Raw genomic sequence first — 16,865 nt, 5'->3', positions numbered from 1 at the left:
TTTGATGAACATAGTTACTCAGCTGATAAGTTGTACCCTTCCTGATGACTTGTCGTACAGAACTTGTAAGTCGCTTTGGATAAAAGCGTCAGCTAAATGACTAAATGTAAATGTAAATCTAATCCAGCTGTCAGCGGTACCGCCGGCTTAGTCGTTCCTACTAACACAATTGGCAGTGTTAACTGGTGGGAAGCCGGTGGGGTATGTGTCGTGGTCGTTGTAAACTGCGACTCCTACTGGTCGGTCTGGGCGCCTGTTCAGCAGGGAAAATATCGTGAACCTCCGCGTTACGTTCCCAGAGCGAAACTCGTCGCTGTCGGGTGAAAAGAAGCGGCTGGTGACTCCACATGTATCGGAGAAGGCATGTGGTAGTTCTACACCCTCTCCAGGCCGACAGTGGGGCAATGCTCGCAACGACCAGGAAGGGAATTGGCATAACGACTAAATTGGGATGGGTGAAAAATACAGAAAGCCCCCCCAAAAATGTTTACAGAACTCTTCACACAGACGACGTGTGGTTTCAGTGGAATTGCGTTGCTAGGGAGTTTATTTCCCCTTCTCCCGTGTATGCTAATATCAATAGCAGACCAAACATTTAAAAAAAATTAAACTGTCTATAGCCTCCGCAGGTCCATCTCTGACCCATACGGTCCTCAGGACCTGTTCTGATGAGCGACCCCCCCCCCCCACACACACAGGCAGGGTAATGATGGTTTACCATCTTCTGAATGCCCATGTTTCTCCTTTCGCTGCAGTTGTGCAAATGTCTTCATATTCAGAGAAGAACAAAAAGGCAGCATACGGTTTCTGTCCACGTTCAGTAGGAATAGATCCCCAAAATCCCGGTGGGTCTGTTTTTCATGCCACATAACCCCACCCCCCTTCCCGAAAACAAAATAAACGTTCGAGTCTTAAAATGTCATCACACTGAAATATCTCCTTGGCACTGCTTTTGACACCAACCCCCTGATGTCACAGAGGAGTCCGAGACTAAGTGCAGTGAATCGCAAGGCGGAGTTAAAAAAAAATTCGTTTTCACTAGCGTTCGATATGCGTCTAAAATGTGGGGGCCATCGCCATACTGTTTCGGTCCACGTTCAGTAGGAATAGCTTCAAAATATGGTAGGTAACTTCGCCCACTCTACACACTTTAGGCAGATATAGAGACTGGCTGGTTGGTAGAAAAATGTAAATGAGTGTCTTGATGAATTCATGAATTCACCCTCACTGTGGCCTGTAGGAGGATATTATTTGTTTCCTACCCTGTTGGTGGGGCATCTTCACAGCAGTCTGGGCAGGGGAGCATTTCTCTCTGGAAAGGGGAGAATTTCTCTCAGGGCAGGGGACCATTTCTCTCTGGGCAGGGGACCATTTCTCTCTGGGCAGGGGATCATTTCTCTGGGACACCTTTGAGGCCCTGGACCCTCTGGAATGCAGTACATCCCTTGTAGATCAATCCCTTCTTGCCCAAGACATTTCTCTTCTCTTTTTGATGGACCAATGGACAAACAGCTAACCAGTCCAAAAGGTCCGTTTCCAGTTTGTAACTGTGTCTAAGCCAATAATTCCACCTCCTGGTTCCAACTGAAAGGTTGAGTTTCACACTCAAAATGCCCTCCTTCCATGGTGGTTAAAGCAGAGTAGAGATCTGGTTCCAGTTTCCCCACCAAACCCTCTTAGCAGCAACATCAACTTCATGCTGAGTCAATGGGCTAAGATGTTCTTAGTGCCAAGATGTTTTTGGAAGACCGTAATTGCAGTCAATAAATATATATATTTGATATAGATGTTTTAAGATAAATAGGTTGCCTACAACATTGTCCGTCAATGGTAAGGTAGCCTTTGGAGAAATGCAAACCTACCTTACTTTTTTTTAAGGTTGTACCAAGGACAAATCAGATTTACTGAATGAAGGTGAGAAGAGCTACTTACCTTTCGAAACCATCCTATCCTCATTCTGTTAGGAAATGAAGGGAGAATAATTACAAATCAAGTCAATCAATCAATCCATGGCAGCATCCTGGCCCTACTGGTTAGAATATCGAGGTTCCTCCAATGGCTACAAACAGAGACAAGAGTTATATCATGGAAAAATAAAACATTCCACTTGTACACAACAGTTAACCGAGACTACAGCTCATGTGGAGGTGTAGTAATAATCAGAGAAACCTAGAAAGGAAAAACGGAGTATTGTGAGAGAGCATTTGGAGGGAGGCATACAGACCCGACTGGGCAGGAAGTTGAAGGCTCTAAATGGGAGGTCTTAACTATTGGACCTCTCCTTTTCCTGAAACGTTGCGGTGAGAGGTCACCAAAAGCCCGGTGGGTCTGTTTCCGGGCCACATAAACCCCCCCTTCCGGAAAACAAAATAAATGTCATCACATTGAAATATCTCCTTGGCACTGCTTTTTGACACCAGACCCCTGAGGAGGAGTGCGAGACTAGTGCAGTGAATCCCAAGGCGGAGTTCAACATTTCTTCTTTTACACTAGCATTCCATAGGCGTCTAAAATGTGGGAGCCGTCGCCATTCTATGTTGCTGGCAGTGAAGCCAACCGTTTATAGTCTTATTAACTAGCACAGTCAACTACTCTCTAGTATACTTATCAAGAAAAACTTGACTCCACCAGGTGATGGAGGTTAAGAGAAGCAGGCTTGCGATATGAAAGTCGGCGGTTTGATCCCCACATTAGCAGGAAATGTTTTACCTGAGTGGTGTGTAAACTGGGCTTTCTTTATGTTTTACCTGAGTAGTGTGTGGAGACAGGGCTCTTTCTGTTTTACCTGAGTAGTGTGTGGAAACAGGGCTCTTTTTCTGTTTTACCCGAGTAGTGTGTGGAGACAGGGCTCTCTTTCTGTTTTACCTGAGTAGTGTGTGGAGACAGGGCTCTCTTTCTGTTTTACCTGAGTAGTGTGTGGAGACAGGGCTCTCTTTCTGTTTTACCTGAGTAGTGTGTGGAGACAGGGCTCTCTTTCTGTTTTACCTGAGTAGTGTGTGGAGACAGGGCTCTCTTTCTGTTTTACCCGAGTAGTGTGTGCAGGGTTCCAAAGCACTCTTCATGCGTGACAACGATTAGCATTTCCAATGTCCATAAGTCAGGTCAAGGTTACATCAGAAAGTATAGATCGGTAAATCTCACCAACCTTGCCGGTCACTAGTTGGGGGAAGGGAAGCGTGGTTGCCGCCGGTATCCAATTTATCTCTATACATTCACAGACTGTTGACAGACGGGAGGTTCTGGCCTCCAAAAGGCAAAGAGATGATATAGTGTAGCTCGTGGTTAAGAGGATTCAACATTAGGGACACCTGTTGTTTCCAGTAAATTGACCAACCAGGTGAGCGCTAGCTAATATAATTGCTTACTTGTTCGACTTATCAAAACCACTTCAAATCCTGAAGAGGAGGTGTAGACGAAGAAGGGGAAACAGGCTAAAGAAGGATTTTCAAGATGAGACCTTTGAGACGAGGATTGTGCGTTAAGGGGACGCAACGCAGTATTGGGAAGTTGTCGCTCACAGTTCGTATACAGAGATCAACGAGCCGAGTCACTTGAGATGAAGACTCTCAGATGTCCACTGATTTGGGTGCGGCTGGGTAGCACAGTGGACTAAGCACTCGCCTATCACCGCAGAGACTCTGGGATCGAATCCAGCTGTCAGCGGTACCTCCGGCTTGGTCAGTCGTCCCTACTAACACAATTGGCAGTGTTAGCGGGTGGGAAGCCGGTGGGGTATCATACTGCGTGTTCCTGGTTGTTGTAAACTGTGACTCCTACTGGTCGGTCGGGGCGCCTGTTCAGCAGGGAGGGGATGAAACTCCTCGCTGTCAGGTGAAAAGTAGCTGCTGGCGACTCCACATGTATCGGAGGAGGCATGTGGTAGTTCTACACCATCCCCAGGCCGACAGTGGGGCAATGTGCGCACTGCGCAACCACCAGGAAGGGAATTGGCATAACGACTAAATTGGAATGGGTGGAAAAAAATACAGAAAGCCCAAAAATAAATAGAATATATGAAGATTTAAAAAAATATGTCCGATTTATCCATCATCCCTGGCCTGCACACCATGACAACCCGAAGACATGAAGTGTCAAGTCTCTGGGCATAACGGCACTGCTCCTCCATTTAAACAAGACACAGGAACAGCCGTTGCCACAATTATGTAATTCACAGGACATTGTTTCTGCAAGAGTTTGTGCTCCATCGTGTAAGAGAATGAGCTCCACACAATGACAGAATGTGACACCGTGAACTGAATGAAAAGCGAAGAGATGGCGACTCCAACTCCTGAACTCTCCCCGGTGAGCCTCGGGGAGAAAAGGGAAGGAAAGGTACACCAGACGTGTACAATGACCCGGAGATGTACCACTTTACAGGGAAGATGATTGATTGACTTTGTCACGGAAGAAAGGGAAACTTGGCTTGATGGTGATCCTGTGGGAAACAACATTTCCCATGTAAACTCACTGCAAGTTAAGAAATGCAATTGGGGGGGGGGTTCCCACAGACATTGCAAAATTAAATTAAAGTACTTTTCTAAGCACTATTTTTCATTTTAAAAAGGGCATTTAATAAAAAAAAATCGGATCAAACATTTATGGCTTAAAACCAATTTCCGACAATTAGTTACACTTTAGATTAAAACATTTTTTTTCTTGATTCAGAAATGTTTTATCATGGATGAACAAACCTTTCAATGCGAATGGTTGATTTGAATTTCAATGACTTTTTAAGCACCATGTTAAAAAATGGGCTGTGCTTAACTTTCCGTGCCAGCAGGGGGAGCCAAAAATAGCGCTTGAGTGCCAGCACTGTAGTCAATGGGAGGGCAATCACATTTACGAACGCATAAACTATATCCCGTCGCTTATCAATGACTTGTTTTCAGTCAACATTGTCGAAACGGATTTTTTTTTTTTTTTTAATAAAACGGTTCATTTCCGTTTTATACCATTTTGAAAAACGCTAGTTTTTTTAAACTTCCAGAAAAGAAAAGAAAAAGATTCTGCAGGAATCACGCTTTACTGGGATACACAAAACACGTCATTTTTCAGCCTATTTATGAATCGTTTTCAAATAAACGCTAGATTATCGATAGTATATGTGTACTTATGCACGCTAGAGAAGCGGGCTGAAAAATAGATTATCTTATTTCCTGATCAGCACACACACACACAGCCACACACATATGGGACATGCTGAGATATAGGTGAAAAGAGCTCCGATTATCCCAAGACTGGTAAAATAGATTCCTTATCTCAGATCAGATGTTCTCCAAAAAGATTATTCCAATTCCTGATCGCCATTCCAAATATCGATCACGTTTATTGATCCAATGCTGGGTACTGGAAATACCAATTCCACGCTGTTCTGAGGGTCGGCGAAGACTGCAATCGGCACGGATTACATGCCTGACAAGTAAAAATGTGGATTCCGGACTTTCTTTTCCCCATGCGTTTTCATTCAATCCAATCCAAAGGGTGCATTACCATCCGGCAGACGATAGGGGGTATTTTCCCTGTTCAAACTCAGACAGAGTCCCAGTGGTAACGTGAGGCTAGATTGATGGAAATCGATAATAAAAAAAAAATAACAAGATTTCTCGTTCCTGGCACTCAACGCATGGCATGAACTAACGCGATTTCTCGTGGCTGGCACTCAAAGTGTTAAGGAATTCCAAGGATTATTATAATTTTTTTTTTTAATCAAGCACTTTAACACATTGGCGGCCAGACCCCAGCGGTTGAGTGAGGCACTTCCTTGTTAAATATGCGCAAATATCGCCAAGTCTCGCATCACCAACATGGTCAGCAGGCATAGTGTGGATATTATGCATACAGTCATGTGATGTTTGTAGGGATTATGTCATGGAATGCTATGAATTGCAATGTTACTTTGTGGCTAAATGTATAAGTTAGACTATATTGACTTGTTAAAAAGCTACATGACCCATTATAAGGCTGAGCCCGAACATTCGAACGTTACGTTGACATTCGGACTTTAATTAATGGGTTCGAACGTTTGGTGAAAAAAAAAAAGCAGGCGCACGACGGTGAGGCGATGTGAAGCGGCGCGTCCCCCGAGGCGCTCGGCTCAACCAGTATGGTCTCTGCCGGGCTGTAGCACAGTAGCTGGATACTATTGTCTCAACCAATGCAATAGAACCATTTTGATTGACAGGCGATTCTGCCAATTACGTCACACCGCTTGCACCCGCCTCTGCTGTTACCACCAATCGGCAAGCGTTTATTATTTTTTTTACTTCCGGCAATGCCGCCATTGATCTGCTTGCGAGACCGAGAAGCACAACAGAGTGAACAGACTCCGTAGCTCCCCGCCGAGGAAGGATCATTAATGAATACCAGCCTTTTTCAGCCACGGAGCGCGAGCTTCATGGCGGGAGGTGGTTGCGTTGGAAACAACTCTGGCGGACGGGCGGCAGGCGTGTTGGGAGCCCGGCGGGACCCCGCCGGTGTCTCTCTGTCTCTCTGCCGTCCCCCGTTCCGAGGTAGACGGGTCTGTTGAGGAGCCGAGGCGCGCGCCTCTCTCCCCTTGCCGTCGACCAAGAGTGAATACCTGTTATTGAACGTGTAACACTAACTATATAACGTTAATGCCACAAAACGAATGCCTTTGTTTATCTAGCCCCTTACGTGACTGCGGTGTGCAAGGGCTATTGTTTATCATAAGTAGTAACTTTGATGCAGTAGCTTGTTTATTTTCTTCTGAGTGCTTTGTTTAATTACATGTTTACATGAACAGCCACCACTGTAAACAACATGTTTTTCACCAATAGACTATGCAATGCCGCCCTCCGTAGGATCTATAATAATACAATAATAAAAAAAAAATATTATTAAAAAAATGAAGAAAAAAACGAACGTTCGAACGTTCGTTCGATAAACCCTGGCGAACGTTCGAACCCTAAAAACAGGGTTCGGGGACAGCCTTAACCCATTAACACTTTGAGTGCCAGGGACACGTTGTCGTTAGTTCATGCCGCCAGTTGAGTGCCACCAACGCTATATAGCGTTTGTTTGTCGTATTTTTTTTATATTAGCGATTTGAATTCATATTTCATCAATCGAGCCCCACGCTAGTGTTGCAGACTCTCTCTGAACTCAATTGGGAAAATACCGCCCCCTATCGTCTCTCCCTGTGTAACTGCACCCCATTCGTTCAGACTGAGGGGGGGCCGCGTGTATACTTTCCGCAACGGATTTCGGTTTCCGGGTTCCTCTGATTGGCCACGACCCTCACGTGACGCGCCCCCCTATCCACCGCTGCTGCTGCCGCTGCCCTGTGTGTTGACGCGCGCAAGGCATGGACTTGACTGCCGGCCGTGAGATATGAAGACAGAGCCGCAAATTGAACATGCAGTGAGTCTGCGACGACAACAACCCAATAATCAACACTCGAAACAGCTATTACCAGACAATTACAACAGCAGTGGTGCCTGCTTCGATGCAGACCAGAGAAAGACTTTTGTCTTGTTTACATCAGGTTCATTCATTCATTCTCCTCCCGATGTGTTCGTTCAACTCAGACCAGCCGCTCTATCGGAGATAGGATGACATTGTGTCATGTTTTGTATATGTTTATTATTCCGAATAGATCTACACAGGCTTATAGCCTATAATACGTGACATTTGAACCAGGCACCACTGCTGTTGTATATAGAGATATGAAGACAATTTTAACTGGGTATAGGAAGGCAGTAATAATAATAAACACTCAAACAGCTATTACCAGACAATTACAACAGCAGTGGTGCCTGCTTCAAATGTCACGTATTATAGGCTATACGCCTGTCAGCGTTTCCGTTAGCCGGTAATTACCGGTATTTGACCGGCAAAATCTGTTGAAGTCCGACATATTTAATCTCTCCGGTCTTAATGTCCGGTGAAAATAATTCCCTGAGTCTAAGCACAATTTGATTATTTGAATTGTATTAAAATAGGCTAAAATTAAATAGCCTATGCGATGAACGAAACAATCATTACATTTGTTTCATCGTTGCTTCTAATAATGACAACGACGTTGTCAGCGAGAGCTTAGTGCTGGGTGTGCGAACTTTTGTGAAGCTGCAGAGCCGGAGCAGCAGCAGCACAATGCAGTACTCCAATTCAGCCATTCTCAATTCAATGTTGGGTGGGGGGCGCTGCTGTGCGGTCCCCAGAAAAGAGCCAATAACAGCTGAATCTGCTGCTCTGCATCGACATACTCTCGCAAATAAGTCATTGGGAGGTGGAGAGAGAGAGTCGTCACACAAACCCACGATAATGTTGCCGTCTCTCTCTGCCAAATTTCTCAGTTCTTCGCTTGATATAATTAATACAAATGTCCAATATAACGGAATTCGTTAGCTCATAAAAATGTGATTATAACAGACAGTTGTTTATTAATGTCGGGCGACTGCCCACAGACACCTATTTGATTTAAAGTCGGCAGCAGCACGAGTCTCTGGACTTATTTTATTTGGAATATAATGACTTTATACGCAAAAGTAGCCTAGTTTTAAGTAAAAATATTATAAATCTACATGCCTTGATGATGTCATTCTTTTGTTTTGTTGTCATTCTTTTGCCTATCAATTGTTTTTAAGCTCAATAAACTCTGACCGGAATTTCTCTCACTGAGGCCGGCAACAATTTTTTCTAACGGAAACCCTGACGCCTGTGTAGAGCTATTCGGAATAATAAACATATACAAAACATGACACAATGTCATCCTATCTCCGATAGAGCGGCTGGTCTGAGTTGAACGAACACATCGGGAGAAGAATGAATGAACCTGATGTAAACAAGACAAGTCTTTCTCTGGTCTGCATCGAAGCAGGCAGCACTGCGGTTGTAATTGTCTGGTAATAGCTGTTTCGAGTGTTGATTATTGGGTTGTTGTCGTCGCAGACACACTGCATGTTCAATTTGCGGCTCTGTCTTCATATCTCACGGCCGGCAGTCAAGTCCATGCCTTGCGCGCGTCAACACACAGCAGCGGCAGCAGTGGATAGGGGGGCGCGTCACGTAGGGGTCGTGGCCAATCAGAGGAACCCGGAAACCGAAATCCGTTGCGGAAAGTATACACGCGGGGGGGCCGCGTGAATATTTTAGGCAATCAACTTGTGTTCAGCGTTTCTCTGATTGGCCACTACGCCCATGTGACCGCGGCAGCGCGAGAGAGCGGCAGTGCGGAAATAGGCTGCATTCTATTGCCATTCTCTGCGACAAACTCTAACCTTAACCAACTCCGAAACAGCGCCTAAACTAGGGCTGGGCGATAAAACGATAACGATAACTATCGCGATAAATTATTTCCTCTAAATAAACATGAAACGTGGTCGCAAAGTTTCGATATATCGATTTTCCAAGCTTGGATATGAGCACACGCACTAACAACCAATCAGTGAAGGAGATGGCCGACAGCGGAAGAAGACCCGGAAGGAGACCCGGAGGTAGGACTCAACAACAAGGCTGGCTAGGCTATTTAGCTTGCACGGCGCTATTTTATATATTTACGTGCCGAGTGGGTGTGTGGCGTGAATTCTGAGGCCACGTTTATAGTAGTGTGGGGTATACAGTGGACGTCGTTGCAATGTATTGGGCGGAAGAGAGTATTTTAGGGTCATATTTAGTATTGTCATGGAATACACCGCTTAGAAACAACAGGCTGGCTATGATAATTAGCTTGCACGGCGCTATTTTATATATTTACGTGCCAAGTATGTGTGTGGCGTGAATTCTGAGGCCACGTTTATAGTAGTGTGAGGTATACAGTGGACGTCGTTGCAATATATTGGGCGGAAGAGAGTATTTTAGGGTAATATTTAGTACATTGTCATGAGATACTCCGCTTGTCGGCTAACTGCTAACGTGCGCGGACTGATGACGACATCAACTCGACTCTCGAGACATTCGCAGCAGCATAAGAAGTTAATTAAACTTGACAGACATTATATCGACGATAATTATCGATAGAGTTATATGAAAATAATTTTATCGCGATAACGTTTTTGGCCATATCGCCCAGCCCTAGCCTAAACGTAACCCTTCTAACCTTAACCAACTCCGAAACAATGCCTAACCTTAACCCTAACCAACTCCGAAACAATGCCTAAACTTAACCATAACCTTAACTAACTCCGAAAGAATATTGCCATGCTCTAAGAAACTCTAACCTTAACCAACTCCGAAACAGCGCCTAAACGTAACCCTTCTAACCTTAACCAACTCCGAAACAATGCCTAAACTTAACCCTAACCCTAACCAACTCCGAAACAATGCCTAAACTTAACCGGCGAAAGAATGCACGTTAAAAAAATTGAAGGGATTCGAACTTGTTACCAACGCACCGCAGGATCCACAGCAAGGCGGTGAACCAGTTGAGCTAGCCGTCGATATTAAAAGAGGGGGAATTACGGCTACATAATGCTGCCGCGGCAGAGCTGGGGGCGTGGCTAGACGCAAGTTGGTTACCTTAAATAATTACGCGGGGGGCCAGCCTCCTCATGTTACTTTTCCGACAAGGCATCTGAAGAGACCCAAGTTGATCGCCCGCGTGGAATATATATTTACAGTACCCAACGCTGAATCAATAAACACGATCGATATTTGGAATGGCGATCAGGAATTGGAATAATCTTTTTGGATAACATCTGATCTGAGGTAGGGCTGTCTTAAATACTTCGAAGCTTCGTTCGATGGCACGAGCTTCAAACATAAAAAAAAAATCGAAGTTAAAAAAAAATAGTAAATAAAATAAATTTTATTTTTTTTGTCTCCAAAATCTTGCGCCTCCATTCCAATGAAACGAAAGTAAGCGGCGCCTCAACTCCACCTCTCTACAACAAGCATGTGGAGATTATCTGTGTTGAAAACAACAAGGACATGTGCAGCAGACATGTCGACGAAGAAGTCATCAGATGTGTGGTTACACTTTAAAATATGCAAAGACAATGCCTCTACAACAACTTTGTCAAATCACCTAAAAAACGTAAGTATCGTTGTACACGACGGCGACGCCACACAAAACATTAATAAGGCTATGCCTATGCTGCTATGACTAATGTGTTACCAAGTTGGCTAATTTAATTGTAATCATCTGCTTTTGTAGGTGCATTGTCTGATATTATAAATTATAAATTAAATATAATATAATTGTTTGCTTGATAGACGAAGGTTGCAACATAATTATGTAATGTCATGTCGTTGGCTGTGAGAGCAGCCCCACTGCACCCAGGCAGAGCAGCCGAGTGAAACCTTGTTAGCTGTGTCAGTCACGAAAGGGGCTAATTAATTCATTAATCCAATCCACTTTATTTATAGAGCACATTTAAAAACAACAAAGTTTACCAAAGTGATGTACAAGTCTCACAACATAAGATAAAAAAAATTAAAAATATATAAATTTTTTTAATCTTTTTCTCTGTCGAAGCTTCGAATTAAAATCGAAGCTCGGTCCCGAAGCTTCAATTGCCAAAAAAAGCTTCGAAGGTCAGCCCTAATCTGAGGTAAGCAATTTATTTGACCAGTTTTAGGGTAATCGGATCTGTTTTCACCTATATATCAACGTGTCCCATATGTGTGTGTGTGGCTGTGAGTGTGTGCTCGCCGATCAGGGAAATGAGAATATATTTTTCAGATCGCTTCTCTAGCGTGCATAAATACACATATACTATCAATAATCTAGCGTTTATTTGAAAACGGTTCATAAATAGGCCGAAAAATGACAACGTTTTTTGTGTATGCCAGAATATTCCAGTAAATGCCGTTTATCACGGAATCTTTATATTTTCCTGAAAAACAAGGGCTTTTCAAAATGCTATAAAACGGAAATGAACGATTAAAAAACAATCCGTCTCGACAATGTTGACTGCAAACAAGTCATTGATAAACGACGGGCAGATTAGACACATAGCCATAATTTAAGGCAGAGATTATGTGTTCACAACGCTATCATTGAAGTGGGTGCTGGCATTCAACGGCGGTAAGGCGCACCGCATCGCCGGTAATCAAAGTGTTAACTGTGCACTGTAACCTTACCTTTAGGTGTCTTGGAAGGGTGCAGTGTATCTTATACAAGGTAAGACCCCTTATAGATTTGTTGCATAGCTGGAGAGGAGAAAGAAGACATTCTAAATATCGATAAGTCATATCACGACGAACAAACACCCTCAAGAGTGTCTCCCATTTTAATAATCCATGTGTTCTTCCTGTACCCCAGGGCAGTTCAGTCAGTATTTGCATGCACTACTCTCTCCTAAATCAACAAACATATCACCGACACCCTGATGGGGGATCCCCTTTGAATCTGTGAAGCCTGTCGAGGCAACTTGTTGTGATTTGGGGCTATAGCTATACAAATACATTTACTTGACTTGACTAAAGATAGAAATCGGAGGTGATGTAACAGATTATAGCATATGGGCCATAATCAATTAATTTGCCTTATTGGTTTGATTGAAAACTTTATTAACAGATTGCAGAATGGGTACAATAGAGCCATGTGCAGATCAGGGTTTCCGTTGTCCGGTAATTACCGGTTTTTGACCGGCAAAATCTGTTGAAGTCCGACATATTAAATCTCTCCGGTCATAATGTCCGGTGAAAATAATTCCCTCTAAGCACAATTTGATTATTTGAATTGTATTAAAATAGGCAAAAATTAAATAGCCTATGCGATGAACGAAACAATCATTACATTTGTTTCATTGTTGCTTCACCAAGCAGGTCTAATAATGACAACGATGTTGTCAGCGGGAGCTTAGTGCTGGCTTTGCGAGAGCATGCAGCTGCAGAGCCGCAGAACCCACAGAGCTGTGCCCGCACAGTGCAATACTCCAATTCAGCCATTGGCAATTCAGCTGTTGGGTGGGGGGGCGCTGCTGAGCAGTCCCCAGACCGGACCTGAAAACACCGCTGGTTCTGCGGCACTGCAGCTGCATGCTCTCGCAAATCCAGCACAAAGTCGTTGGGAGGCGGAGATAGTCATCACGCAAACCCACGATAATGTTGCCGTCTCTCTCTGCCAAATTTCTCAGTTCTTCGCTTGATATAATTAATACAAATGTCCAATATAACGGAATTCGTTAGCTCATAAAAATTTGATTATAACAGACTGCTGTTTATTAATGTCGGGCAGACTGCCCACCGACACTTCAAGTCGGCAGCAGCACGGTCTCAAGGGACTTATTTTATTTGGAATATATTAATGACTGTATATACGCAAAAGTAGCCTAGTTTCAAGTTAAAATATTATAAATCTACATGCCTTGAGGATGTCATTCTATCAATTGTTTTTAAGCTCAATAAACTCTGACCGGAATTGATCCCATTTGTCCGGTAGATTTCACTGAGACCTGCAACAATTTTTTCTAACGGAAACCCTGGTGCAGATTCTGCCGAGTTCAGAGCTGAGGGCTTTTTCAGCTACTTGTCCCCGTCAGAGACCAGCAGGGCTGAGTCGTCAGCGAACAGGAACAAGTTGCAGTCACAAGCTGATGACATGTCATTTGCATAAATTAGGAACAGTAACGGTCCTAGTATGCTTCCTTGTGGAACACCACAGCTCACTGGGAGGGGGCAGTGTACCGTTCACCTCCACTATCTGTTCTCTCCCCTCCAGGTAGGATTGCATCCAGCTGACTGATGAACTATCAAAACCAATTGCTTTTAGCTTATCAATCAGAATGGAGTGATTGACAGTATCGAAAGCCTTTTGGAGGTCCAGCATGACCATGCCGCAGTATTTGCCCGCGTCCACCTCGTGTTTGATGTGGTCGTTCAAATAGAGAAGGCATGCGTCAGTGGAATGGGATGTTCTGAAGCCAGATTGGAATTCGTAGATTAGCTTTTCTTCCCGCAAGGTACTTTTCGACCTGTTCGTAGACTATTTTTTTCTTTCGAGAAGGAGGTAAGAATATAAACAGGGCGGTAGTTGCCTGGGTCTAATTTGCTGCCTTTTTTGTGCAGGGGGGGGGGGTCACTCTCGCAATTTTTGAAATCTTTGGGGACGTGTCCCTGTTTTATGGAGAGGTTTATTATGTGGGTGATGACTGGGGTGATGGTGGCTGCTGAGTCTCTGAGGAATTTGGAGGAGATATTGTCATGGCCAGTGGCCTTGTTAGGTTGGAGGGCGCTCAGTTTTTTGAGTATCTCATCTGTTGTTACCATTTCGAGTTTGAAGTCGTCTTTGCAGACCCCTAGGTTTTTGTAGAAGGCTAGGATGTGTTCTACCCCAAAATGCCCAGGGTGGGAGGGTAGTTTATTGAAAATGTTTAAGTAATTGGCTACATCCAGCTTGTCTGTGATTAGTGTTTTCTGTCTTCATGTTGACGTTTGTAAATCTGTTTTTTTTTACTGCAGGCTGCAGCCTAGTTGGTTGTTGAGTAATTTCCAAAGTTCACATGGTTTGTTTTTGTTTTCCTCCACTTTATCATTGATGATTTTTTTGGTGCAGATTTGATCATGGTGTTTACATCGTTTCTTAGCCTGTTTCTTTGTTGTTTGAGTTCAACCACGTGGGCTTGGTCAAGTTTGATGCAATGTGAGGTAGGGTATTCACTATTCACTTCTATGTTAAAACGTTAGCTTATAAAAAAGGCACTAAAACCGAACTAGTCAAAACAGGCAGACTATAGTATTGGAATTACAAGCTCACGATAACCCCTTTTTCACCGCCGTAGTTTTTTTTTTTATAGTGAATCAGTTATTATCAATCGTTCATAGTGACATACAAAAACAAAATGGCGGCGAAGTTAATAATGTGGCTAATGATTTGACGTTGTGAGGCGATACAATGTTTATGTAAGCTCTTACATCCAAATTAGATTTGAATTCTGCTTCAGAGTACCTTCCAGTAACGCGAGTCAATGTAAAACTAATTTGGGTAAAAGAGAGCTCACACACCATCCCAATAATGATGATGAATTGAAAATGGGGGACCCTGATGTAAACAAGACGAAAGTCTTTCTCTGGTCTGCATCCCCTTAACAATTGTGTGTATTGAGCTGTACTGTATATTGTACCCATTCTGCAATCTGTTAATACAAATTTCAATCAACGGGGGGGGGGTCTCTCTCTTGATCCCTAGCTTTTAGGAGTGGTGCGTGTTCACAAATATTGACTGAACTGTCCTGAATCGGTGACGTTAACGTTATTATAATATGAAGAAAGCCAAGCTTAGCGGTACACACATCGTCTGGTAAATCGGAAACAGCAAAGGAAGAACATGTATTCGTAAAATCGGTCACATTCCCATTGAGATAGATCTAGATATATCTGCAACCCTACGCGGCCGCCATCTTAAATCATTTGGTCAAAATGTGTCCGCGCTTACAATACAGTCGATGTACTCAGTCGTCTGGGCCTCGTCCTCGTACGGCGTTTCGAAGTTTTCCAGCATCGTTGCAGTTTTCTGGTGACGGTTACTTCAGCCAGCAGCTAGAAACACGGTGTTTTTCTGGTGACGGTTACTTCAGCCAGCAGCTAGAAACACGGTGTTTTCTGGTGACGGTTACTTCAGCCGGACCTGAGAGCGCCGCTCTGCGGCTCTGCAGTTGGATGCTTCTCGTGACTTCAGCCAGCAGCTAGAAACACGTTTATCTGAACAGCCTCCCGAGTTAGCAGTCGGTTGGATAGTAACGACTATGCCGATTTAACGTAAACAATAGCAATAATTAATCAAAAATATGGTTGTAAATTCGAATTATATGATAGATTGGTAACTGAACGTCGACCATCGACTAATATGACTATAGACTGACTAGCTTCCGGTTAGTATCAAAACGAGCACACCCCCTTTCCGTAATGCAACAATAGGGTCCAGCTGCAGCGTCGTGGTAGAATTCTCTCACTGGGCAAGCCTGTCAATAGGGTATATCTGCAGAGCCACAGAGCCCTGCGTGGACGGGTTTGAGGCGGGGCTTCGTGGCGTGGACAAGTAATAGTGGCCTGGACGCGTAAGTATTTGCACAACTGCGCATGAGGGGGGGGCTCTCTCGCTCGCTCTCTCTCTCATTTACGACATGCACAACTTAACTTTCGTCTAGTTTACATCAGGGTCCCCCATTTTCAATTCATCATAACATGACATACAGATAGACAGTAATGTTACATCCAGTGGCGAATCCTTATGGAAGCCAAAGGAAGCCATGCCTCCCTATAAATTCATATCAAATATGAAATATGAAAAAAAATATATATAATTTTTTTTAATATAGTTTACATTCTTTTTCATCTGTGCATATGTGTTATTTTTATTTTTTATTTTTTTTTAAATGTCTCCCTCTTCTCCTTCTCACTCCCTCTAACACACTGTCAGACTCACTGTGCTCACTGCAGCTAGTATAGGAGAGAGGCAGTGGGTAGGTCTCTTTCTCCAGGCTTCCAGCATTATAGAGTCCAAATCCGATCCTAGCCAATCAGATTCGAGCTGACTGCCACACCCTAAAAGTTTAAAACGGAGCTGGGAGGAAAACACTCAGCATATTTCCCCCCCTGGAGGCGGGGCAGGTCAGAAGTTCACGTTTCCACCTGACTACCTAACGTGAGTATAAAACTGTCTGGCGTCACTCAGTCTAGTAGTCTACTACAAACATGTCTGAACATCATCCCCTCACGGGATTGATTGAAAATGTTATTAACAGAGCGGGCACGTTCGAATCCTCTATTAGTGTATCTAACATTTAGCACTTTAATAGCAACTTATTTTCGCCGGCGGGACATTTACTGAGGACCAGCAGAGCACACCACTGTGGATATTATGATTTAACAAATCTATCTGGCAAGAGGAGGACCACATTATTGACCAGGTAAGCACTGAGCAGCCTGACTGACTAACTAACGTTATCAGGCAAGCTTGTAGA

The 16,865-nt window shown here is 43.8% G+C and overlaps 1 protein-coding gene across 2 annotated transcripts in view; it reads right to left on the bottom strand.

The window, feature by feature from the left end:
• The window catches only part of LOC311226332 (uncharacterized protein), a 73,359-nt gene extending 57,612 nt beyond the window's left edge, over positions 1-15,747 (bottom strand). The window contains exons 1-3 of one of the 2 annotated variants that reach the window (XM_084311751.1): positions 15,338-15,747; positions 12,043-12,111; positions 1,933-1,957 (exon numbers count right to left, since the gene is read on the bottom strand). In XM_084311751.1, the coding sequence (XP_084167877.1) occupies positions 1,933-1,957; positions 12,043-12,111; positions 15,338-15,403 (160 nt within the window). In that variant the 5' untranslated portion in view covers positions 15,404-15,747. The remainder of the gene's footprint in view (positions 1-1,932; positions 1,958-12,042; positions 12,112-15,337) is intronic. The other variant, XM_084311752.1, reaches the window with a different exon arrangement.
• Positions 15,748-16,865: the final 1,118 nt, after the last annotated feature.

The sequence above is a fragment of the Notolepis coatsorum genome (assembly GCF_963971535.1).
Source record: "Notolepis coatsorum genome assembly, chromosome: 4".
Taxonomy (NCBI): domain Eukaryota; kingdom Metazoa; phylum Chordata; class Actinopteri; order Aulopiformes; family Paralepididae; genus Notolepis; species Notolepis coatsorum.
This window is presented reverse-complemented; position numbering and strand designations above follow the sequence as displayed.